General features: G+C 37.9%; 1 protein-coding gene across 3 annotated transcripts in view; it reads left to right on the forward strand.

The window, feature by feature from the left end:
- Nucleotides 1–7,594: 7,594 nt before the first annotated feature.
- Nucleotides 7,595–27,471, forward strand: part of RBBP6 (RB binding protein 6, ubiquitin ligase) — a 32,256-nt gene continuing 12,379 nt past the window's right edge. For 2 of the 3 annotated variants that reach the window (XM_079943679.1, XM_079943680.1), the window contains exons 1-8: nucleotides 7,595–8,904; nucleotides 13,484–13,583; nucleotides 15,855–15,891; nucleotides 20,293–20,337; nucleotides 22,427–22,515; nucleotides 22,630–22,726; nucleotides 23,079–23,218; nucleotides 25,944–26,116. In XM_079943679.1, the coding sequence (XP_079799805.1) occupies nucleotides 8,739–8,904; nucleotides 13,484–13,583; nucleotides 15,855–15,891; nucleotides 20,293–20,337; nucleotides 22,427–22,515; nucleotides 22,630–22,726; nucleotides 23,079–23,218; nucleotides 25,944–26,116 (847 nt within the window). In that variant the 5' untranslated portion in view covers nucleotides 7,595–8,738. Of the gene's footprint in view, nucleotides 8,905–13,483; nucleotides 13,584–15,854; nucleotides 15,892–20,292; nucleotides 20,338–22,426; nucleotides 22,516–22,629; nucleotides 22,727–23,078; nucleotides 23,219–24,875; nucleotides 24,990–25,943; nucleotides 26,117–27,471 lie in introns of all 3 variants that reach the window. The other variant, XM_079943681.1, reaches the window with a different exon arrangement.

Raw genomic sequence — 27,471 nt, forward strand, 5'->3', positions numbered from 1 at the left:
TGGTCTCACCTCTGGGGGATGTAACCTTGGGCTTCCTTCTCTGAGCCTCGGTTTTCCTCCTGCATAAAACCGGGAAAAGAATCAGACCTACCTCACAGTGTCATAGTAAAGGTAAAGGAGACACTACACTTTCAGCATGCAGCACAGAGCCAGGCCCATTGGATCAATAATCCTGGATGCGGAGTGGGATAAGGGCACGCACAAAGCCTGAGAGATGGCCTGTGTACCTAAAGGCGGCCCTGTTTGCACTTCCTTAAAAGGCAGATTCAAGGCCACTGCCCTGTGTTAATCTACCAAGCTTGTTACTGCTGGAGAAGCCAGACAGAACCACTTATCAAGCGTCCTTTTGGGGCTCCACAAATAATTATCTGGGGCACCTGCCAGGTGCCTGAGGGAAGACAGATGAAGCAGATGAGGTCTGTGCCCTCTGAGAACTTAATCCAGGAGCAGAGACAAGATAAAACACAGGATCAAAGATAACAGAGGGTAACTGTGAGACGGAAGAAGGCCGGGGACAGTCTGTTGGCAGTGGGTCAGCCTTGCTCCTGGTACACGAAGATAGGATGCCCCTCCCCGTGGGCCCCTCCATAGGATGCCTCTGCTGTCACATAGAGTCGTGGTTAGGAGACCGTCCTCCCCAGCCAGGCACACCCTGTTTTAAATCGTGGATCCTGTGTGACCTCAAGCACATGACTTCACCTCTCTGAACCTCATCGCCTCGTTTATAAAATGGGGGCAATATTAGGACCTATTTGCAGGGTTCTTGGGAGAACTTAATGAGCTTTGCATTAAAAATACTTGGCATGGGGCGTGGTGAATAGGAAAGTGGTGGCAAATGCCAGCCAGAGTTGTGGTGTTGTTGTTATGTTTATCCAAATGGGAAGCGCGTCAAAGAAACATCTCTAGCATGTGCCGCTTGAATTTATTTACATGGTGCTTGTGTGCTAGACAATGTCAGGGAATTGTCTTGACAAACATATGAGGAACGTACTATTTTTTTCATCTTTTTTTTTTTTTACGCATAACATAAAATGTATCATCTTAACCATTTTTAAGCGTACAGCTTAGTAGTGTTAAGCGTATTTACTTTTGTTGTGCAACAGATCTCTAGAACTTTTTCATCTAGCAAAACTGAAACGCTTCCCATTTCCCCCTCCGCCAACCCCTACTTTCTGTTTCTAGGAAAACACTATTTTAACTCTGTTTCACCAATCAAGAAAACCAAGACCAGCTACATACTTTGTGGGATTCAGGGCCAAATGAAAATGAAACTTTAAAGGAATGTCTAGACCGCAATATCAGAGCATTAAACCAAGCACAGGACCCTTCTGAGTGCAGTCACACAGGGCCCATGAAACAGGTCCCAGAGGAAACCAAGGTCCAGAGAAGTTAAAGTACTTTCCCAAGGTCACACAGCAAGTTTGGGAGCCTCTAAAATTACACGATTTCCCTAACTTATTGTAAACGCCCTGCAGGCAGGGGCTTTGATATGTTCACAGCGGATTGCCCAGCAGCCAGCACGATGCCTGCCACACACTGGCACTCGTTACAAAGTTCATATCTGGGGAAATGAATGAATAGGTCACATTCATCCTAGAGAGAAGAGGCTTCTCCAAGTTTCTGAGCTCTAACTGAGCTCTGACACAATAACATTCCCATTCCCACTCGTCTTTTTTTTTTCTTAACATCTTTATTGGAGTATAATTTCTTTACAATGGTGTGTTAGTTTCTGCTGTACAACAAAATGAATCAGCTATATGTATACATATATCCCCGTATCCCCTCCATCTTGCGTCACCCTCCCATCCTCCCTATCCCACCTCTCTAGGTGGCCACAAAGCACGGAACTACTCATCTTTTGCGTTTACCTAGAGCCCTCGCATTCCTAGGAGAAGCAAGCGTGGGGTGTGTCTGTCTCTACATAATGTCCCCTGGCACTTTTATGAGGCCGCACCTCTTCAGAACATTCCTGGTTTTGAGTCCCACTTTTATGAGGTGAAGTTAGAAGACACAGGACAACATGAGGTCCCTGGTGGCACGTTCTGGCTTCAGGTCCCTAGGTCACCCAGAGTCTGGTCTGAGGGTCAAGTCGCCTCTCTGATCTGAACACAAGAAAACTAGAACAGAAGTATACAAGTCTAAGCAAAACATGAGGTGTTTTTGTTTTGTTTTGTTTTGTTTTTTACAGTTATGGCACTAAGTGCTACAAGAGTTTAGGGAGCTAGCCTAATTTTGGTTTCTTTGAAAGGGACTTCATTTTTCTGTCTGTGTGTGAGATTCTTTGCTGGTAGTGGGAAGAAGGGAGGGCTGGAACTTCAGGAGCACATCAGTGGATTAATCATAACCCTGATCTCATGCCCTCTTGTCATCATTGCTCTGTGCATGGCTCTCTTGCAGTTTAATTGTTCTTTCTTTCTTTCTTTTCATTAAAATAATGAATACCTGTGAACCGACCCAAGACCAAGATCATTACCAACAACTCTGGGTTCCTCTTCTGTATCTCATCCTTCCTTCTCAGAAGTAATGAGTCTCCTGAAGTTTGTGTTTTCCAGTTGTCTTTTTGCCGATGTGTTATATCCGTATGACTAACTAAATAACGCATTGTTTAGTTTTACTAGTTTTTGAAATTCACAGAAAGGGTATTATATAATACGCCATCATCTGAGACTTGCTTTTTTGATTCAAGAACAGCTAAAAAGATTCCCATCACAATATTGTTACATGTAGCTGTATTTTACTTATTTTTCACTGCGGTACAATATTCTAGTGTCTGGATGGAGTTTAATGAATCTATTCTCATGGCATGGGCATTTGGGTTGTTTCAGCTTTTTGTTATTAAAAAGAGAGCCTCCATGAAATTCTTGTGCAAGTACACGAGTTAAATTTTGCCTTGGGTATATAACCAATATAATATGAGGAAGATACTATGTATATTTTTTTGTGGGGGTGGGGGTGGGGGAGTGTTGCGTGGCTTCTGGGATCTTGGTTCCCTAACCAGGGATTGAACCCAGGCCCTCAGCAGTGAAAGTACAGAATCCTAACCACTGGACTGCCAGGGAATTTCTGAGATACTATATTTCTGGTTTTTTTTTTTATGTAACACAAAATTTATCATCTTAAACATTTTTAACTGTATGCTTTAGTAGTGTTAGATATATTCCCTTTTTTGTGTAACTAGAATTAGAATGTTTTCGTCCTGCAAAACTGAAAGTCTATACGCATTGAACATCTCCTCCTCATTTTCCCCCTCCCCCAACCCCTACTTTCTGTTTCTAGGAAAGTAGCATTTTAACTCTGTTTCACAAGTCAAGGAGTGGAATTACTGATTCATGGGGTATAGGAATGCTCAATTTTGCAAGAGAATCCCAAACTGTTTCTCCGAATGACTGTTCCAATGCACACCCCACAATGATCACAGGGGATCCCACTGTTCCCCATCTCCCCACACATGGTATTATCATTTTTTTTTTTTTTTTTTGCCACACCACATGACTTACGGGGATCTTAGGTCTGGGACCAGGGATTGAACCTTCGCCCTCAGCAGTGAAAGCACCAAGTCCTAACCACTGGACTGCCAGGGAATTCCCAGTCAAACTTCTTACTTTTGCCAATTGAATGAGTGTTGAGTGAATACATGAATTAACGGTGGAGGGAAAATAGGTTGCTCATATCAATTTTCAAAAACTCAGTTCATATGAGGACTTAAATAATCAATGACCTTCAGCTTTCAGCAAATTAAGTGTGCCTTAAAATGCTGCTAAGAAGGCAAAATGGAAGGAGTCAAACATAAGGTTGCAAAAATATTCTAAAAACTAAAATCACCTATTATAAATAGATGTAAGATAAAAATAGTTTAAAAACAAAGTCCCTTTATAGATCATATTGTAGTTTGCATCAAATCATAATATATATTTATGCTTTTTTTTTGTTAACAATATATTTCACAATTTTATTTTATTTTTTATTTTTTTTTTTAGAAATGGGTTTTTTTTTAAACAAGTTATTTATTTATTTTCGGCTGCATTGGGTCTTCGTTGTCGTGCGCGGGCTTTCTCTAGTTGCAGAGAGCGCGGGGGCTACTCTTCATTGTGGTGTACGGGCTTCTCATTGCGGTGGCTTCTCATTGCAGAGCACGGGCTCTAGGCACGTGGGCTTCAGTAGTTGCGGCATGCGGGCTCAGTAGTTGTGGCTCATGGGCTTTAGATCACAGGCTCAGTAGATGTAGTGCACAGGCTTAGTTGTTCTGAGGTATGTGGGATCTTCCCAGACCAGGGATCGAACACGTGCCCCTGCATTGGCAGGCGGATTCTCAACCACTGCGCTACCAGGGAAGCCCCGCAATTTTAAAAGGAATAAAATCATCTTTGCTCTGTGTATCCTATACACAGAAATATTCAAATAGATTACAGAGTTTAATTTAAACTCAGGAAGCTCATACATAAACTAGAAGGACACATAAGCAGGTAAATATCTAAAGTGGGTACTGAATGGCCAGGAACTACCTTTTTAAGTATACAAATAAAGGTAAAAACCATGAAGGAGGGAATTCCCTGGTGGTCTAGTGGTTAGGACGTGGCACTTTCATTGTCGAGAGCACGGGTTCAGTCCCTGGTTAGGGAACTAAGTTCCTGTAAGCTGAGTGGTTCGGCCAAAAAAAAAAGTGAAGGGAAAAAAAAAAAAAGTGAAGGGAAAAAGACTGATGGATTCTATTAAAAATGCAAAAATTTTTGTAGGCCCCAATATTAAATAAATATAAAGGTAATATAAGGGCAATCAATCAACCATCTGGGGAAGATACATTGGTGGTATGGGGATATATGTATCTACCTTTGATGAATTTGGCCTCACAGTGTGCAGGCCAGAGTAAGAATCTGGTGATGTCACTGCTACTGGGGCACTTGGGGGATTGGATTATAAATGTATATAAATACAGTCTCCGCGGGGGCAGGCCTCACTCTAACTTCTGGAGCCTGGGTAGTAGTCCAAGTCCCCTTCAGTGGACAGGCAGAGCTTCTTCAGTCTCCCAATTAGGACATTTTAGCAAAAGGAAATAAGGTTGGAGATCTACTAAATGTATGTGTTTGGTGGAGGTGTGAGGGTACGGTGGGTTTGAGAATGACAAAGGTATAAGATCCTAGATGTGAGAGCCCCAAAATTGCTACAGAGGAGGAGCTTGGAAAGGGATGCTTCATTCACCATAGGTATAGCACAAAAGGCTCTTCAAGGGCTTACAAAAATATTGGGGAGGTAGGTACAGCAGTGGCAGGGAATGTAGTTCCATATAACCAAAAGAAATGTACAAAATTGATATTAGTAAAGGAATCTAATGAAGTGGACCAGATGTAACATTTTGTCAATTAGTCAGGCAGCTCAGTTAAATCTCATCAGGGACTTCCCTGGTGGTGCAGTGGTTAAGAATCCGCCTGCCAATGCGGGTTCGATCCCTGTTCCGGGAAGATCCCACATGCTGCGTAGCAACTAAGCCCCGTGCATCACAACTACTGAGCCTGCAAGCCACAACTACTGAAGCCTGCCTGCCTAGAGCCTGGCTGCTCCTCAACAAGAGAAAACACCGCAGTGAGAAACCCGCGCGCCGCAAGGAAGAGTTGCCCCCGCTCGCCGCAACTAGAGAAAGCCCACGCACAGCAACAAAGACCCAACGCAGCCAAAAATAAATTAATTAATTAATTTAAAAAAAATCTCATCAAAAGTATATTTAATGTGGGTTGTGAGTACATTTTGACCTGTTTGATGTGCTAAGGCGTGAGCTCTCCATAAGTGAGTGCCGAGGGTGAGCAAAGCTTTGTAAAGGGCTCTTGGCTGAGGAGAACGGTTGGACCAAGTCATACCACTGACTGTATTCTTTCAAAGTACACTTACTCCTCTTCTGGCAGGGGTCTGATCTACTCTACCCTAAGGGTGTGGCCTCCTTTGAATCCCATCAGGTTGATTAATTAAATTGGGTGTGGAGGAATTAACCAAAGACCACTTTGGAGGCAGGGATACCAAGACGATTCACCATTCTCTTGTCCAGTTTTTCTTTCATTAGATGTGATTTTCCCCCTTTCATTCACACAGAGATTTTTTTCAAGAAAAGCAGCTCTTCTACAGTGGACCCAAGAGCAAGAAAATTTTAGTGAGTTACCAAAGATAAAGGAGAGAGAAATTTGTTACATGTGAAAAGCACTGATGATGTGGTTGAATTAAATTGTATTTGTGTCTCTGGGACTGCCCTTGATTTGCCAAAATCTTATCGCCATGGTATTTCTATAGGTTACATAAAAATGTATTTAGTTATTCAACAGATATTTCTTGAGTGCCTACTATGTCCAAGCAGTGTTCTAAGATCTGGGGATACAGTATAAGCAAAAGAGACAAAAATCCCTTTTCTCAGCTGAAGGGGAGACAGAGGATTTAAAAGTAAACATACACCCTGTAAGTAATGTTGAGTGAGTGCTTGGAATAAAATTAAGAGTAAAGGAATGGAGAATGATGACGGTGCTATTTAGATAAGGTGGCCTCAGGAGACCTTTACAATAAGATAATTGATTTAAACCGAGTTCAGTAAGAATTTGGTGTGTGTATTTAGGAAGTCCCTGGCAAACTTTGCCACATCTTAGCTGTGTGACCTTGCTCCCAGTGACTAACTTCTCTGAGCCCAGCCTGTAGAATTCAGAGAGGATGCGGAAAATGCATTTGTAAATAATAGTGATTATTGCAGTTTATGAACACAATTTTATTACATTATGAATTTTATGAATGTAATAATAACTTCCCCATGCACCAAGGAAAAAATATTCCAATCTACTGAGGGGGTTCTTGGTACAGTTCCCGGCATGAATAATTAGCGATGGAATTTCGGACCCCGCCACTGAGCAGACATTCCCCTGATTCTGCGAATTCAGAAAGTGCGTGATCGCTCACTAGCTTCAGTTCCCTCATCTATAAATTGGAGATAACGGTAGTGCTGACCACCTCGGGTTTTTTGTTGATGTTGTTAAACTAACATTTATTGAGCCACATTGAACCATGTGCCAGGGACGGTCCTAAACAATGGATATGTATTCATTAATTTAATCTCTAACAACCCAGTAAACCAAATACGATTTTTTTAACAACATTTTATAATATAACCGAGGAAACTAAGGCACAGAGGAGTAAAATCTAGAGTCCCCACAGCTAGGATTCCAATCCAGACAACTAGGCTCCCGAGCGTGAAAATACTGTAAAGCGCTTACCCCCATGCTTAATATATCAAGCATATACTTAAAGAGCTCAATATATCTTTACAGTAGTGGTTGTTATCAGTTCAAGCCCGGGGCTGCTCCAGAATTTCTCCTTAGGAAGAACTTTCGGTAACCAGTTTGTTGTAAGAAGAAGCTAGGGGGTGCTTGCATAGCAACCATACTTTACTGCATTTCAACCATAATGCTCATTTAAACTGGGGAGAGGAATCGGTGGTTCCCCCCCGCCCTTTGAGGCAGATGGTTTCTTCCGTTCTCCCGGATGGTTTAGGTTACGCGCTCGGGAGTCACAAAGCACGGGGTCACGTGGGCGGGCCGGTGCGCTTTGTGACGCCGCAGGCCCCGCCCTTCGTCCCGCCTATGCGCGCACGTCAGGCCCGCCCCGCGCGCGCCGCCCGTGCAATCCCTGCTTAAGAGACCCCGGAGTGGGGCGCTCGTCCGAAGCCAGGCCGCGTCCGCCATAGTGGTTGGCTTGGAGGTGTCGCCGGCACCTGGCGAGAACCCGAGAGCGGCAGGGGGGGCAAAACAAAAAGGGAGCCGGCGGAGCCCTCGCCGTTGCCCGGCGGTTTCCGGGCCTAATCTTTCGGTACTGGGCCGAAAGGCGACGGAAGCGAAAGGCGAGAGAAGCGCGGAGCACTCGGCGAGAGGAAGCGTCGGGGAGCCTCGGCGGTGTCGCCAGGGTCAGCCGAAGCCCCCCGGCCGCTGGCTGGGGCCCGGGGTGGTGAGGAGGCGCTGCAAGGCCTAGCCGAGGCCTAGTACCGGCTTTGTGTCTGAGGCGGCGTTGGCGGTGGCGGCGGCGGGGGGGAGGCGGAGCTGGGGGCGGCCTGCGGGAAGGCCTCTCCTCCGCCGACCGCGCGTTTCGGCCTAGGCCGCGGGGCCGCCCGTGGCCTCCGGGGAGCAGGCGAAAGGGGTCTGTGTGTGGTGGGGGCCTGGGCCTGGGGCAGCCGACGCCGGTCGTCCGGAAGCCAGGAGGAGGCGAGAGGCCGCTCGTGGACTCCGGGCCTAGGCCCTCTCCCCTCAACCTTCTCCCGGGGCCTGGGTCACCCCCGTCCACGGAGAGAGAGACCAACCGGGAGGTGCGGCCGCGCTATGGACCCCTGACCCCGCGGGGTCGCTCGGACTTTAACGTGTGGACTGACCGCTACTGACTGCACCGCCTGCCCCCGTCTCCTGCCGGCCCTTAGCATGAGCGAGGGGGACCCAGCGGGGTGACATTGTGCCCGTTGGCGGATTCTCGCTTGCCCCCTGCCCCGTCCTCGTCCTCCTCCTCCCACATGAAGCGATTTTGAATATCCGGGGGGGGGGGTGTTCTGGATTATTGTTTTTACGAACCCCCGCTTGTGGCTGGGGGGGTTATTTAATCTGAGGCCTTAGGGTCCTTCGGTGTCTCTTGAGTGTTCTGTGTGTGTACATATTTTGCTCTTAAGTTTATAAATATACATACATTGAGCGTGTCCACGTCTCCTCGCTGAACCTTAGGAATCCTTTGGCACCATGTCCTGTGTGCATTATAAATTTTCCTCTAAACTCAACTATGATACCGTCACCTTTGATGGGCTCCATATCTCCCTCTGCGATTTAAAGAAGCAGATTATGGGGAGAGAGAAGCTGAAAGCTGCCGACTGCGACCTGCAGATCACCAACGCGCAGACGAAAGAAGGTAAGAGCCACAGGGGCTCCAGATCCTCGCTGGTGGAAGAGAGATGCTGGTGGCGAGGTGCCTGGCAGGAGACTAACCGCCATGATGTCTCTTGTGGGACTGTTCGTTCAAACACTTTGCGGACGACTTTCATTGATAGCCAAGGGTTGCAGCAGTCGGCCCTGGAGTTTGACTTATTTGATTTCTACGTACTTGGATCATCTGGAACAGGCTGATCCCCAGTCGTGCAAAGTCTGATGATTCCTCCCAAATGATTTTTTAAAACGAGGATTTCCGTGGCACAGGATGGGGGTGTCGTCCAGGTTCTCTGAGTGCTTGCCCTGGGGCGTTTTCTAACCTGTTTTTCTTCAGAAGGAGGAGAGGAGCGCATAAGCCAGGCTGCTTATTAGTTAAAGCAGCACTAGAGATACTTTTCTACCTTTCTAACCTAACCACGTTTGGGGGTTTAATGGCAAATTCTATGTTCTCTTCTCCCTCTCCTGATTTATTTAGTTAGTTTTAAATTTTGGAGTTGCCTGCGTTGTGGTGAAAGATCCTCACTTTAATGTTTTAGAGGATTTAATCCAGCCAGTCTTTAATGTTGGAATTGCTTTTGGAACGTGGTATATTCCGGTGTGACCACTTTTGTCTTGTGTGTAAAGTCCAGAATTAGTAATGCAGTAATTAGGTAGTTGAACTCTTAGTTCATCACATTACTCTCAAACTTCAGCAATTTCGTAAAGATCAAAAGTACAGGTGTTTCTTTTTTTTTGAATAGTAATTGCTAGACTTTACATGATTATGTTGATACTAGGATACTGAAAAATAGTCGGCTGCTACCATATGAGTAGCTTATTTATAGAAGCCACTCATTGGAATCTTTAAGTTCTTTCTCCTTTTTAAAAGCAGTTTATACAATATTGAGAATGTAGCATAGGTATGAGAATGAGACAAAATGGCCTTTTCAGGTTCTGGCTTTGAGCTTGTTTTGGTTTCTTTTTCGCATTACTGTAATGCTGATGTGTAGTTTTTAGTAGGTCAGTCTTTTGAGTTTTACTGATGGGATGAGAAGTAAAGTGAAGTGCTAGTTAGGGTATTTCATTGATCACTACATTTGGCTTAAGGTGGAACATGGGTTCTTTTAGTTGAAATTTGGGGTGGGGGGCCCACATCTAGCATATAGTTTGGTAGGTAGAGTAACTCTTGTCATGTACAAGAGCTGTTTTCCATTTATCAGTACATCCAGACATAACTAATTGTGTTATGTTAAGAAACTACTACTGGCATATCACAACTCAAAAATACTCAAGAAGAAGAACTTTATATACTCACTTGATAACACGTGAAAGAATAGTCTCCACTCCCCCCCCCAACTTTTTTCAGTGTATCAGACCTAAGGGACACTTCATGTGAGGCTTTAGTAATTGTAATTACGTGGGAAAATTACTGGGGATCATGAACAGTTGAGAAACAGCTTTTAAAAATATTATTCAAGAAAATACCTTAAAGAAGATATTCTTTAAGGCCACAAAAGCATCCCTTAAGCATTATAGTCACGCTTAACAGAACAGATGGATTTACACGAATTTTAGGCCATCTTTATATGTTAGTGATACTTAAAGAATGAGAGGAAAGAAAATATAAATGATATTAGAGAATATTAAGGCAATTTTAATCACATACTACGCAATTTCATATTTTACTGGAGTATAACAGGATTTAATCATTTAAGGCTAGACTTTGTCCATCTTTTCCACCTAATAATTGATAACAACTTTGTTAAACTGGAGTAAATTATTGTTGATGGAATTCTTGTCCATGAATTTAAGAGTTTTGTCATGTGTTGTGTTTTTTTCTAAGCCAGGAAATTATATGATACGTTATTTTTACAAACGCTGAAAGCAGGGAAGTGCTTTGCCCAGCAGCATATTTTTTATGTATTTGTGAACTGTCATTATTGGAGAAAGCTTTGCTATTAGATTGGTTAAGAGAAGAGAAAATTTGCATCTTATGCAGTCCTCAAATTAGGAGAGAAAAAGATATCTAGGCGCTTAATGAGTTTTATGAGAAATAGCATCCAGTGTCACAAGGTAGCTGAGTAAGAATGCCACTTGGTTTTAGCACCATCCAGTGAATTAAAGAGGACGGAATAAATACAGCTTCCTAGTTAGGAGATTGCCTAGGAAAGAATGCCAAACTGGATCACTTTCGTTTGTTTGAATTAATATTTCTATCATGTTTCTATAAAACATTCCTTACAGTTTTGGAAATCTGTCCATGTTTAGGACTCTTACATCTTAATTAGACTAAAATGCTTGGATCAGAATTTCATGTTTTAGATTTAAGAATTCTTCTTTATTTCTAGACTGTATTTCAAAATGAATCTCAAATTATCTTTTTTAATGTTTTTCCTGAATAAACTTGTTTTCCTAATTTTCTGCTTATTTGCAATCCCCCTCCAAAAAAACCACACACACACACAACAAAACAACCTTTATCCTGAACTTAGTGTGAAAGATTTGGAAGCTGAGGATGAAGTATTTTCAAGACTGTTTCTCCATTTCTTAAATTCATCTTGTTTTTCATTTCATCCATAGTCTTCATGTTTTGGATCTGAAATGACAGTGTTGCATAGAAAGGGTCTTTTGAAGTTAACAGACTACTTATTAAGGAGGTATTTAAAGGGTAAGAAATCATCAGTGTAACTCAGATACTTTAAAAGGCCAATTAGAAAGCATGTGGCATCAGGGCACCAGACTTCAAGCTTGACAGAGCACTGTGTTGATCAAATGAATAAGTTGGATTGGAGAGCTCATGAACAACATATTTGCTATTTGTTCCCACAGTGAACTCTTTTGAGGGTTGTTACATAGGTAGAAGCTTAGCTGTCCTGTGTTTGACACCAAGTTTTGGTTCCAGAATTTTTTAAAGATACCCCACCTCCCCTGCTCCCAGTTTTTCTTACTCAGATCTTGCTTGGAATTTGGGACTATCCTGAACTATCCAAAAGGTAATGATTGTAGTCTTACATTGGTATGCGAAATCTAGGAAATTGCATCACTCTAATTGGATACTTGTGAAGATACAGCTTATACCTGAAATATACTGAAAAGAGCCCTTTCCTGAACACTTCAGTTTATAACAGGAAATAGTAATAGTGTGATTAAAAATAATAGAGCTGATACATATATAAAAGCTTAAAATGCTTACATATGTGATAAACTTAAAATAATTAGAACAGTGGTAGTCAGCCCCTAGGTGCTGAGTAACATTAGTGAATCAGGTAAACTCAGTAATCTTAAAAGAGTGAACCCTGATACCTGATTATATGATTAAGGGAGATGGGTACATTTTTACATCTGTCTCCCTGTAGTGGATTATTTTTCTTTTTGGTAATTTTACAAATTCCTTTCATAGCAAATCTTTTTTTTTTTTTTTAACCATAGTTGAATTCATTGGTCCGGCTTCTTTTTTAATTTCGTTCTTAGGAAAGTATTGCAAGCAATAGTCCAAAGAGTAGAAAAATTCTTCCTCCCTGTTTGTCTTCTGAGAAAGTGACATCCTTGTTCATCCAGTTGCTTAAGCCAGGAACCCAGGAATTCATACCTGATTCCTCTTTCACCTTCATCTCTGCCCCCGCATCCATCCGAAAGCCTTCGTTCTACCTCAAGACACTCTGACTCTTGATTTCTCTGTCACATTCCAGAACAGATCATTATTCTCTCTTACCTAAACTACGCAGCAATCTTCATATTAGTCACCCTGTTTCTATTCTTGTTCCCATGCAGGTTCATTCTCCACTTAGATACCAGAGTTATCTTTGTTTTTAATATTGTTTTTAAAATTATCATCATTTTTATTTAAAATCCTTCAGTGGCTTCCTGTTGTACTTAGAAACAAGATATGAAGCAGTATATATAATGTGTACCTTTCTACTTGTATTTCAATTCATTCTTTCATTTTCATCAGCTCTTCTGGCCTTTTTGTGTCATTTTTTCACTTGCTTTTCCCTCTATCTGAAACATTCTTTGTCCGGTGTTTTTGCACATCTTGCTGGCTTCTTAGTCTCACATGTCAGTTCCTCAGAGGGGCCTTCCTTGAATCAACATACTATCCAAAGTTGCATCCACTTTTCATTCTTTATTACAAAGCCCTTTATTCTGTATTTGAAATGTGTCATATTTTAATTTTTTACTGTGTCTTCCCCAGTAATACTGTGTTTAGGGCCTAGGAGAGAGAGAATGTTTGCATTCTAAATAACAGCTTTTTCTCATGTAGTTCAGATGTTCTGCATTACTGGCTAAATAGAGAATGACTTAGTCTTACTGAGATTTGGGGTTCCACAAAAGTAGAGGTGCCAGAGCCAAGAACCTGCTGATACTATTGGGTGTCCTTTTAAGAGAAACCCCTTATGGCTTTGGATATTTGTTCTGACAATTTCAGTAATCTAGATGTAAGGAGCATGTAGTTACTAATGCTCCTTTATATTAAAGATCATTTCCCGTAACATATATGTCTGGTTGAAGTTTTCTATTTCTTGAGGACTATGAATTATCCAAATCCCAAATAGAAATTCAAATCTTTATCTTTTTATTTACAGAATATACTGATGATAATGCTCTAATTCCTAAGAATTCATCTGTGATTGTTAGAAGAATTCCTATTGGAGGTGTTAAATCTACAAGCAAGACATACGTTATGTAAGTATTTATTAAATCCCATGTTTAAGTTCTCAAAATAGACTTTTTTTGTGAGAAAGAACAAGTATATTTTAGAACTGAACTCATTACTTTACCCTGATAAGTATGTCTTCTTAATCCTTAAAATTGTGAGGATGAGTTTGTTTTTTCCTGATTTCTTCCCCCAGCTAACTTAACCTCTAGTTAGGAGTAAGAGCTAATTAGAAAGATTTTTTGCTCTGTATAGGTAATATTTACAAAGACAAGAAAATGATGTTCAAATTAGTGAATAAATATTTCTGAACCCTTCTTTGGTTTTTGTTTGCCTGTACACTTTTTCCCCCTACCATTTTTTCACTACAGAAATGTATATTAAGTGTCTTAAGAGATCTGTCCTAAATGTTTTGTCAGCATCAAGAGTATTCAGTAATGCTAACATTTGTTCCTAATCAGTACGGGGCTTTTGTTGGGAAGCAACCACAGACACTGGAATCAGGCTTAGGTTTGACTCCATTTACTACTTCCCACCAGTTGTGTGAAGTTGTATTTGGGTAAGTTACCTAAAGTTTGTGACTCAGATTCCTCAAAATAAAATAGGGATATGAGTATTTAACTCCAGGGAGTTGTAGGAATTAAATAGTGCCTGGCACATGGTAAATGCCCTTTATTGGAGTAAGAATGTGGTAATATCCTAGGAGTGGTCTAGAGCTTAAGAAATGCACTAAAGGGGCGGGATTAAAACTTTATATCTAACTTTCTCTGCTTTCTTGAAATTTCAATGGTGATAACAATTAAAATATGTGAAAAGGGTAGCAACTTGAGCTATTTAAAGCGTAGAGATTTTTACCTTACTTGAAATTCTGGCAAATTCTGCTTTTGGTCAATGAAACATTCTGGAATTTGCCAGTCCTAGGAAATGGAATGTGTTCTTGGAATTGAGGGAAAATAGTCATTTCCTGGAGCTTTACCTCATGTGGACAAGTTTTCTAAGAATATTCTCATTAGTTTAGTGTAAAGTTATATTCCATACGTTAATGTTTGGAGGTTCTTTTGTGTAATATCTTCTGTATAGCAACAACTTAAAAAGCTGAATACTTTTATTCTTCCTATAAATACCAAGTGAACTATGTGCCTTTTACTTTACATAATTTTGAGACATGGTAAGAGAAGAATTAATTCCTAGAATCTAGTGTGAAGTTATTCCTTAATTTACCAAGTGCTTTTTAAAAATAGCAAGCATTCGATTTCAGTAGATTTTTTTGATATTCAGAGACTTTGAGGAGAGAATTGTTCAAAGTATCAATACTAGGGAAAATAGTTGCCCCTTAAAGAATTAAATGTGAATTCACTGTGTATATGATTTCCTTTGTAATGTACTTGCCTCGTGAAGTGCCTTTGAATTTGTTGAGCAAATACTAGTAAATTAAAACTTCATTTTTATCTCAGGACTTCCAAATCATGCACAGATTTAGAAACTCCATTCATACGCTGTCTGACATTTCTTTGTAGTCAGGATAGTGTAAACTTAAAACTAAAACTAAGCCTTTAAAGGCTGTATTTTAGCAACTTGACTCTTGTCCCCTTTTCTGTGTGGACTTTTAAAGGAATTTCTCCTTGAGCTTATTTGTGTATGTATTTTAAAAATCAATTTGTTCAGTTCTCCATAACCAACTTATTTAACTTATTCTTTTAACCAAAATACTCTGTCAGACTGTTGATTTTTTTGGAACTTAGAATTCTTATTTAGTCTTTGGTCATTGTCTTGAGACTTTTTTAAAAAATTAAACTGCCAACCTTTCTGGATTTCAAATTTAGTTTTTGGAGCACAGCAGTTTCTCAGGGATCCAAATTAAAAAATGTTAACAACAGTGGTCTTGCTTTAAGGAAATCCGATGTATGAAAGTTAACGTCTGTACCTATTAAGAAACTGAGGAATAATATTATTGTTCAATCTATTAAGAAATAACGACAAAGTTTCTTAAATAACAAAAAACTCATACTACCTTTCAGAAAACATTTATTGTATAAGTGGCAAGATACACATCTATTCTAGAATTCCCCAGTATGGATTTTTTTTTTTAAAACCAGAAATGCATCTTAAACTGTTCAAAGATAGTAAAGATTAATCAAGGTAATGTGTTTATTACTTCTGAAATTGGCTGTTTTAAAATCTTTATGCCAAGGAAAAATTGTGTTCCTAAAAATGTGTGATTATAGAGATGTTTTTATCACAAAAATTCATTAATAGCTACTCACAGAGAGCTAATGCTGATTTTCTTTTTGTCGTTTTAGAAGTCGAACTGAACCAGTGATGGGAACTTCAAAAGCAGTATGTAAAAACACAATCTCACACTTTTTCTACACATTGCTTTTACCTTTATAATGTAGCAGTGAAGTAAATCATTTTAGAACTTAATATCCAACTGATCATAGTACATATTGTAAATAAAATGTATTTGATTACAGCTCAGTTGAATATGGATATATGTGGCATAACTTGCACACTTTATTTTGTAGAAATGGGTAGTTTGTGCCCAAAAAACACTGTTTCATATTAAATATGATAGCATTCTTCCTGTATGACGCTGTGTTGTACAGTTAATGTATGATCTTTTTTTAGATCATGTAGGTTTTACACTAATGAACATGGTAACATGTTCTACATCTGTCTGTCTATAGTTAGTATTTTGTATGTATGTACAGGCTGTTGTGTGCTTTTTGTTTCTTGCAATAAAAAATGTTTGGAGTGTATATTTTGCCATTTTCACGTTGTATCACTTAGTTTTTCTTTTTTTGGTTTTTGGTTTTTTTTGGTTTTTGGTTTTTTTTCTGCCTGATTGATGGCTTTGAAAAATGCATTAGCAACATCCAAAGCATATATTTAAGGTTTGATTCTTTCTCCAGTTTCAGACACGTCATAGAAAAGAGCTTTCCAGAGACCATTGATGCAGCTTTTATTATTTACTTTTGCTTTATTTGGCAATTTTGAGCTCCTATTCTTTGTTTATATCTGTACTGTAAAGTGAAACCTGGAATTGGGCCCCCTACAAGTATATCAGTGTCTCGTCGATGATTTTGATGATTTTATACAATTGAGTACACCGTTCTCAAGTTTTAACAGAGGTCTTCTACTTCTCTAGTCTGCTCAGTTGTCCAAATTAAAATATTTCCTGTTTCTCATAAGATATTAAAATGCTGCATTAATTGTAAGCCAGCTGAAAGCTGTAGCTTATCAAAGGTAACTCCCCTTAACCAGGGTAACATCTTAACCTTAAGTATGACACCATTTTGACTTCAAGCTTTTAAGTGAAAGGTAGCAGCATTCCTAAGTTGTGGGGTGAAACATCCATTTCAGAACAGAGATCTGTAGTAATTGGGTTCTGTAAACTTGATGGTGCTCTAAACATTTGACTGCTCAGGCTTGATTTGTACACAATACAAGATGTCTGAAATCTTCACGTAGAATTTAAGGGTATTGCTTGCTGTTTCAACTTTATCCTTTTAAAATGCTACTGATCTTTTAATTGTGTATCAGGCATTTCACTAACCTTGGATCATTGGATCTTAAACATGATAACATAGAATATCTGAACTTTGGACTTGTTCTCTATAAAGTATATGGCCTTTAGTTCTCATGGAACTAAATATAGTGATTCAAAAATCACAACTCTTAGTGTTTTGGGTTTTTTTTTCCCCCTCTTTGGGGTATATGGGTTTTTTGGGGGGGGGTTAAAGCGTAATGCTGTAAAGACTGTCCACAGTTTCTGTTTTGCTGGTGATTGGTTTAAAACTGATTTTTATGTATCCAAATGCTAGCACAAATCAGATTGACTATACTGGTGACTGTAGTAGTTAATGTAACACATTTTGTATAAAGTACATTTTATATAGTATTTAAACTAATTCAGATGAAGTTTTATTTCTTGAAAACAATTATTTCCTTTTTGTTTATTAGCATGTGTATGAACACAGATCACATGTTCATAAATAAAGTTAACGTTCTTTTAGCCTTGTGTGTTCCCTGGCATGTCTGTATTACACTTACAAGAAGCAGTTTATTTTATGCTTATTTAGGTTTCTCTTTTCTTTCTTCTTTTTTTAAAAAATAACTTTAAAACTGACTTTGATTTTTAGGTAGAATAATTTTAAATGGAGATATTAAGTAACTTAATATCCCCATCATTTATTTGCTTGGGGTACACTTGCTGACATTTAAGATTTGAGAGAATATATTCATAAAGTGTAATTAGTGCCCATCTTAGGAGACTTACGTGCATTGTGCAAATTCACAAAAGCCAATTAAGACAGAATCACTAAACCAGATTTTTAAATTCTAATTAGTAAATGTATGTACACTTTTGATAATTTAAGCCAGCTCTAATCAAGGATGACTGTTTCTATCTATATTCCACAACTTTTGTTTGTAGTCATCCTTCTATGTTGGTACTCCAAAGCTGCGGGTTCTTCCTGCTTACATTTTGTAAGATCCTTTAATTTCAAGCAAATATAGTTGGCATAAAAGATTTCAGATTCTTGCTTCCAGATGCAAGACCACAAATTAGATGTGAGAATGTGGGTTAATTTTGATGTCTATAGTGTGCATTAATCAGTGTTTTTGGAGACTATTTTTTTTAAGTAGGGTTTTTTTTTAAATCTGAAAGTTACTGTATTTATTGATGTTTAGTACGTATAAATTCCTAGTTTCTAAAGCATTTCTTGTCAGCATTTTACACTTATTTCTTAGTACCTTGCTATATGTAGAAAACAATTGGATGCCTTTCTAAATTTGTGGTAAATTTGACTTGTGAATTATAAGGTATTAAAGTGTTATAGGGATTATTTGGTGGAAAAAAGTGATTTAGATGCTGTTGAATATCTGAAACCACTTTTAACCAGATAAATATATACTAATAATAACAAGTTGGCAGAAATCTAAAAGAAACGATAGGAAAGCCCAGCATAATAACAAAAAGACAGCTGTATCTTAGGAGTGGGAAGAACAAAAAAATGTTAGTTTTTTAGTTCCAACAATAAAAAAGAGTGATATAACTGATTGCTTTCTTTCTAAGGAAATGATCAGTATGCATATTCTAGACAGTAATAGGCTATTTTTAAAGGCTATTAATTTCATGGATTGACAGCAGTTTGTTCAGTCCTTGTTTCTTAAAATTCAGGTAATTCCTGGTTGATATATCAATAAAACATTACCCTCTTCAAAATAGATTGAATAGGTCAGAATTTGTTCTGGATAAAAATAGTCTATTTATGTGTTCTTTCAATTTTTCTTTTTTAAATTTACCTCCTGAGATACTCGTTCTTTAAGGAAAGAACACTTCAAAGCTGCACGAGAGTGAGAACCCACTGGTGGGTTATATGGCTAGGAATGTATGTGGGATTAGTGCATTATGGACTCTGTAGTCCCTCGAAGTGGAGCTAAGAACCTTTTGTTTAAATAAACATCCCAGTAATAATATCCATCAAACTAACATTTAAAACTCTTAAGATATTTATAAGATGTATTTTAAATTTAGTCAACATCAGTTTTGTTTTTATTTATTGAATTACTGCTGTGGTGGGCATTGGGCTAAGAACTTCATATCGAAACTGATTACATTTCTGTTTGGGGCTCTAAGTCATGCTGCTTTTATTTTAATACTTAGTTCTCTGGAATACCTGAAAAATACATGATGAAGACTCACTTTTTTTTCTTTGATGCAGACAACTTGTTACATTCTCTCCATTTTAAAGAAGAGTTCTGACCAATAATGCATGAGAAATGTATAACATGTCGAATAAGCGGCCCACTTACTGCATAGGAAGCTAATAATGTTTTCATTTTGGTACACTTGTAGGGAAATCATATCTTTAGAGCTAGAGGCTGAAGGTGTGTGCATACACACATACATAAACATTTTTTTTAAACTGATATTAACGTATTCAGGGGAACAATAAGAAGTTTTAAATGTCACATTTGAAAAAAAATGTTTTTTAAAGCCCTTTTATATCCATGTTTAATACTTGCTCTGTTTGATTAAATTAACTTTCTTTTCTCTGCATATTAAAGTCCATTCTGTAACTACTCTGTTTGCCCTGCCCCGGGGTACCTTTTGTTTCCCTTTATTTGGCTTAACATCTTTGCCCTGATAAAGCTGTGGTTTCTTTGGCAAGATTAGCTATTGTTACTCTTTGTATGGGAGAATAAATGAACTTATTCAGACTGAGCAGTACATACTCAAAGAAGAAAAAGTAGCAATTATCTGGAACCTGTTTTATTAAAGCAATTATCTGAGCCTTTAAAGAGCTGCTTGTTTTTACAGTGTTATGTAATGGCATTATGGGAAAGTTCGAAAGATTTCTTATTCTCTCTTCTAGTGTACATTGTCTTGAGCATTATCAAATTTAGAGACCATTGATAGACATGGGACTCTTTCTTAGTATTAAACCACCACTCTGAACAGGTTTCCTATGTGATATAGTGTTCTTTACCCTGTTTTCTCATTGTAATTGAGTCCCTATCAACGGTTAGCCTTTATTTACTGTTATGTGGGATGTGTGGAGAAGGATAAGTGGGGTGAGTTACATTTCAGCTTTAAAACAAGATAACATTCTTTAGAAAACGTCTAAGAAAAATGCCCAGTATTTGAACATTAAGTGGCAGTAGGGACTAAATGATCACTTTCAGATGTTTTCAGTGTGGAACTTGAATGTGTGTTTAATTTTTTGTGAACAGATTGATGACTCTTCTGCATCTATTTCTCTGGCCCAGCTTACGAAGGTATATATATATATATATTCTTGAAAATATAAATCTTTTTCTAACATCGTATTTTTTTGTTGTTGTTTAATGTGGAACAGTGTTTTAAGAGGGGTTGGGGGAGGAGATATTTTGCAGACACATTGTACGTACTATTACTATCCTGTAAAGAGTAGTTGCTGTTTTGAGAAGATAGGGGGAGTATTTTGAAATCAGCTTCACCATAATGTTGGAGTATTGTTCATCTTCAAGACAGAAGAAACACATGAAGCTACACTTACTCGCTTTTTTCCCCTCATACATTTTGTTTAATTATACATTGGAAACTAGCAAATTTCTGGAGGAATTCCCTGGTTTTGGCTGTAAATTATGTGGACTTTACGCAGCCAAAATAGAAGCTTTCCTTTACACGGACGATTGCGTGGTTATTTCTTGAATATTTGAATTGATCCCTTGAAGGTCAACATTTTAAATGTGATACAATTGTTTCTTTATGCTATAGACTTGTAGTCTGTCTGCATTAGAAAAAGTTTTAAACAACCTAATTTGTTTGAACACAGACTACATGAATTGTGTAAATGTATAAAGTTGTTTGCAGGAATATACCAATGTGTATGTTTGGCAGAGGGGAAAATTGTTACCTCCTGAAATCATTGTATATGCCATGTTTTGCGATAAGATTGCTTGCAATTTTCTGCTCAACAATGTGTACCTTTTGTTTGGGAAAGCACTAGTGATGGATTAATTTTTAAAACAATAGACTTAGTTTGCAAATTGTGCCTTTAGGGGAAAAAAGGCAAATATTACAGATCAGGCAGATTTTTGAGGGCCAAGAAGGAAGTTTTCCAGTTTTCCGAAAATCATTTTTTCCCTATCAGAAATGTAAAACCAAATTTATCAACCGAGGTTAATGAGTTAGATGAGTTTTCCATTAGTGCTGTCCCTATCTTGTCTTTGGCTTTGTTATAGGTTTTGTCCTTATCCCCTAGAATGTATCCCCCAAAATGTCCTAGTAACAAATACAGCTTTTTAAGTTCCTGTTGTGGGAAAAGTAAACATTAAAGTTGATGATTCTAAAACATGAAGTGGGCTAAAACCAATCTCTATAATTTTTTAATGCAAAGTGGTTTAGCATAGAGTTAACATCTTTAGCAATTTATAGTTCACTGTTTTAATTCATGTGTACTGTAAGGACCATATTTGAGTTTTGGTCTATTCCTACCATTGTTTCTTTGTGGGAAGCAGTTGCGGAGTTTTGGAGGTTTGGGGGATTTTTTTTTTTTTTTTAAACTATCTGTAAGTTACTGTTTGGGTTCAAACAAATTAGTTGTTCAACATCTGTAATCCAGTTTTCTGTAAATGTTGCTGTTGTTCTAAGCTCTGTTAATGTTAAGCATTCTTTGTATATAAAATTACAATAAAGTGTTAAAACTGGTTGCTTGTTTTGTGGATGAATGTAAAGCTAAAACCTAATGAATGGCTGATATGAGTGCTAGATGCTTGAAGATTCAAGTTATTAGGACTCACTCCCTTAGACCCTGCTTATATCTAGACTATTGTATGTAATACCTTAAAGTTCATAAATCTTTGAAGAGTTGGATTTAAAATTTGAATGCTCAATGCATGTGCTTTGCACTTAGTTTGAAATTTGACACCACTACCTAAAGAGCCTTCTGACTTGTAGTATCTGCTGCATAATATGCTCAATTGTTCTACCCCCAACCCTACCTCCAAGTTATATGCTTGACATTTGATGCTTAATGCTGTGACACTTGAACTATTTTTAAGACTTAAAAACATCAAGTGTTTCTCTCCTAGCTTAATCTCAGTTTTTAACTCTTAGAAGAGTAGTATGCAAATCTTAAATGTAAGGTACAAACAGGGTCTAAGGTTTGAGTGCCCCCAGAAAGACTTTCTTCAGCACCATAGACACCCAAACATCATGTAATGACCTAATGAACTCCCAGTGCGTCTTCTAGGTTATACTTGTAAATAACTGTTTTTATGCAAGATTAGATACTGCTCTTTACAGGATGAGTGGTGTTGTCTTTGGCTGTGTGGTCTTAAATGTGTTTCTAATGTGTGTGTCAAATAATTACCTGTTAAACAGACTGCCAATCTGGCTGAAGCCAATGCTTCTGAAGAAGATAAAATTAAAGCAATGATGTCGCAATCTGGCCATGAATACGACCCAGTCAAGTAAGTTCATAAATACTTTATACTAATAGGTACTTTGGGGTGGGGTCTCCCCCCCATATCAAAAGCATTTTTTTCAAGTCTTTGTGTACATGTAATTTTTTTTTCCCCTTTCAGTTACATGAAGAAACCTCTAGGTCCACCACCTCCATCTTATACTTGTTTCCGTTGTGGTAAACCTGGCCATTATATTAAGAATTGCCCAACAAATGGGGTAAGTTCAAAGTAGAAGCTATGATACACCTTATTTTTCTTAAAATCTTTTCTTAGCCATATTATTTTTCTTGGTAAATACTGCCTTCTCTATTACAACGGCAAATGAGCATAGCTTTTAGAGCCAAACTGCCAGGCTTCAAATCTTGACACTGCCACTGAGTGAGCAAGTTACTTGATTTCTCCAAGCCTGTTATTTCTTCTCTGTGAAATGGAGGTAATAATAGTACTTACCTCACATGGCTGTTGTGAGGATTAAATGAGATCATATATGATAGCACTGCGTGTTAGCTAATATTAAATAAAGGTAACTGCTTTTTCTCTTCCTCCTCTCTCCTTTCCCATACATATAGGATAAGAACTTTGAATCTGGTCCTAGGATTAAAAAGAGCACTGGAATTCCCAGAAGTTTTATGATGGAGGTGAAAGATCCTAACATGAAAGGTGCAATGCTTACCAACACTGGAAAATATGCAATACCAACTATAGATGCGTAAGTATTCAAATTAGGTATGATCTATGGAGACTACAGTCAGTCCAGGTGATAGTGTTTTATTTAATCTTGGGCTTGTGAGTTGGCTACTTGGATTCCTTATGAACGTTGTATACCAAGACTTAGTCTCCACATGTTGCATTTCTGTGTTAAGAATGAGAAGCTGCAGTCTGCTCCATTTAAAGCAAATTTAAAATGGATTTGGGGTTTTTTTGCTGCCAGTGAGTGCCACTTCCCTTGTGATCTTCTAATTTTTCTTTTTCTGTCATTCCCTGCTTTCTTCCTCATTCACATACATACTCCCACATAGTCTTATATGCTGTTTGCATCCTTTAAAAGAACAAGACAAGTATCTTAAACTTTCTGAGAAGCAGGACGGTTAAGAATAAAAGTTCTGCAAGATATCAAGGCAAATTTAAGTGCCAAGATTAAAGGAAATGCTGAGGTATCTTGAATAAGTTTGGATATACTGTGTGAGTCTTAAGATTCTGAAGTGTGGTTTATTTTATAAACCATTAGTTCAGATCAGCTATAGCTCTATAAGCTATACCTTAATGCTTATTTTTAATGTGTTTTCAGATTTTATTTTATGAGCCAATTTTTAATGAAATGAATAGACAGTAAACCTAGAGGCATAGTTCAACTAGGTAACTTCCCATTTTATATGCTTTTATTAATACATTTAATTACCTTTTTGATTACCATCAACAGTTGTAAAGTCTCACAATATAAAACACAATATTAAGTGTTCTTTGGAATATGGTTCGCTAACTTAATCGTGCATAAGAATCTCTTACAAAAGTATGTTAAATAACCTAGGTACCCTGCCCCGCCCCCAGGGATTATATGATGAGACTCTGAGTCTGCATTTTTTAACAAGTCCTCGAGGAGATTATGAGTTTAGGGGATCCTTAGGGCATACCTTGAGAAACATCAATTTAGAGAGTAAATGTCCATGTTCTTAGTGACAAAATGTATATTAAGAACAGTTCTCCTCAGCTTCATGCTATATTGTCAGATGTGGTGAGCAGGTAAGGATGATGAAAATGGCTATGCTTACAGAATGATACTGAAAAAAGATTGTGTTTTTGAGTAGGTAAATACATTGTTTTTGAGTAGATACATTGTTGTAGTTCACAGATAAGAATTAATGTTTTCCTAAACTCCCAGCCCTACTCACTTTCTCAACTTCACTCCCATCTATTTTTTATCAGTCTACCATCCTGTGTTTTTGTGGTTCATCTTAGAGCAATTTGTTGTTACGCTGTTTCTAATTCAGACATTTCATACATGATTCCAAACAGCTTTAGGTTGAAATTGATGACTTTTACAGACACAATTTAAGAGCAGACGGCTACATATTAATATAATATGTAGATATTAAAGTATTTAAATAGAAATTTGTGTTGGAAAAATTAACATCACCTGTGAACCCCTACTAATAATTAACTTCATTGCTTTTGAATACTGAAATACAGAAGCCCATTTGTGCCAAACACACAGCAAATACTGGGGAAAATGGGAACCCAAATATTTTAAATGAAACTTTCACCTTCTCCACTAACACCACTGATAAGCAACTTAGACTCTTCTTCTGTTTCTTTTTCTATCCTCTCTTCTCCTCTTTTTTTTTTTTTCTTTTCTCTCTTTTGGGCAGTGGGAGACTCCTCTTTCACAAATTGGGAACAATGGGGCATAAGCAAATTGATACATATTTCTGGAATCGTGGTGATGTCTATGGAGCAACTGCAACACAAATAACACACCTAAGGTACCCTGCTCTGTGCAGATGAGATTCTTTCATTTTAGCATTTGAGATGAACACACTCTGTTCCTGAATGAAACAGAAAGGATTTCTCTAGGAATTCCTGTGTTTTACAAATGTGCCTGATTACAAGATGAGGGTGTTGGAAGCACTGGTGATAAGTCTGAGAATAGAATATTTTGGTTTTTTATTTTTAATATATTTAATACCCAACATTTCTGCAAAGTACATTTCTACGAAAAATGGACCTCCAAATATCTAATGAGGTGTTCCTTTAAATTTTTTACACATATTTTTAATATCTAAGTCATGAATATTTCTTAATTGACTATAAATAGATTAATCTCTCTTAAAATGTTAAGTATAGTAGACCACTGTTTTGAAGTCTAATTCTGGCTATTAATTACTGGTGTGATTAGTGACATATTTCCCTTGAATTATCCCCCTTAATTGTGTAATGTCAGTTCCAATTTTAGTTTCCCATATTGTGGTATTCACATTAGTACCTTCACAGGTTTTGGGGACTGTTAGACTATGGAGGAAGAAAAAACAATTTTTTCCCCCAAGAAACATGGTAGTACAGAAAATAGTGATTAGGGTGTTGTCATAGCTTAAGCTCAAATCCCGTCTCTGCCACCCATATAACTTTGTGGCACTGATTGTGTCGCTTTACTTCTCTGGCTCTCAGTTCTTAGAGTTACAGATTCGAAGATCCTTTTAGCCACTTTCATAGCATTTTTTTTCTTTTTTGTTATACTTGTTTAGGATTTTGTTTTATATCTTTTTGTTCAGGGGAGGATGTTCATAACTGCTCCCTTATTTTGGGAGGTACACACTTATATAAACTGATTTGACATTGTACTGAATTATAAGTATCCATTATGGTATAGTAGAATATATAAATTTTTTTGGAAATACTTCGCCTTAACAATGTTAAAACACTAAAACTTTCTTTTACAGAGAAGCATATGCAATTGGGAAAAAAGAAAAACCACCTTTTTTACCAGAGGAACCATCATCATCTTCAGAAGAAGATGATCCTATCCCAGATGAATTGTTGTGTCTCATCTGCAAAGATATTATGACTGATGCTGTTGTCATTCCATGCTGTGGAAATAGTTATTGTGATGAATGTAAGAAATGTTGAATCTTTGACAATACATAATTTAGAGTATGTGTATTTCCTTGGAAAGGCTGTTAGCAATATTGTATATTTTAATAATATGAATTATTGATAAATTAATCAATGAGCATTTAATAACTTTTTGTTGCTACTTTTTTTAAAAAAAACAACCACCTCCTTGTCCTTTTAAATATTAGAATTGACCACATTCTTTACCTTCATCAAGGTGACTTTACTGAGGTTTTATAAAATGTAGGATTTTTATTTCCTCTGTGTTTTAAATGGTATACAGAAATTTAAAAGCCTTTTGGGCTTTAGATATTCCAGAAGTACTTTTAAATGATATCTAAGTCCCTTTCTAGGAATGTGAAAAATAGCTTATTCTAAAATTCTTAAGTGTGATTGAGAACTACTCTGTAAAGATATTACCCAACATTTGCCAGGGGGTTACTTGTGAATCATTTATATTCTATTAGCACTTGATTTTTTTTCTGCCACTTATCTTAAGTTTGTCCCTTCTTACGTCATCTGAAAATTTCATTGCTCAGTCCTGCTCTGGTCTTCATCATTTCTAAAGATGGTTTGGGGGGACTTCCCTGGCAGTCCAGTGGTTAGGATTCCACACTTCTACTGCAGGGGACGCAGGTTTGATCCCTGGTCTCACGGCCACAAAATAAAGGTAGTTTTGGAATACAAATCTTTTTTATGGGGCCTCTTCAGTGAAGACCAAAGTCAAGAAGAGGTCACTTAAAAGTTGTTTCAGAGTGTGTCTTGAATTTAACAGACCACTTATGATTGGATTTTTTGCAACACTGAAGCATAGTCAGTGCATCTATAATTTAGTGTTGGTTCTTACCTGCTGTGCTATAGATGTCTCTGATTTCCTTGCCTGAACAATGCTTCTGTTATTTATAATGCCCTTTTCTAGTGATGCTTTTTTTCTTAGCACCACATACCTTGTGGGATCTTAGTTCCCCTACCAGCGATTGAACCCGGGCCCTCAGCAGTGAAAGTGTGGAGTCCTAACCACTGGACCACCAGGGAATTCCCAAGTGATGCTTTTTTAAAAGCCCTATATTAGCCATATAATGTTTTTGTCTCTTTGTAGACTATTTCTTTTCTTTTTTTTTCCCCTATAATATTCCGATTACTAGCTAAACAAAGAGAATAGTATTTGGGAAAGAGCATCTTTTCTCTCAGTTTAAATGTTTGTTTAGCTTATATCCATTACTTCTGTTTTTAAGATAGAGAGAGATTAGGGCAGAGGAGTGCTATCAGGCGAGAAATTTTACTTTTAAATTTCTTAATCTAAGAATAGAAATGGTTAGTGATGTGTGCTTGAAAAACAGTAATGTAACTGAACAC

Source organism: Stenella coeruleoalba (genome assembly GCF_951394435.1).
Source record: "Stenella coeruleoalba genome assembly, chromosome: 15".
NCBI classification, from domain to species: Eukaryota; Metazoa; Chordata; class Mammalia; order Artiodactyla; family Delphinidae; genus Stenella; species Stenella coeruleoalba.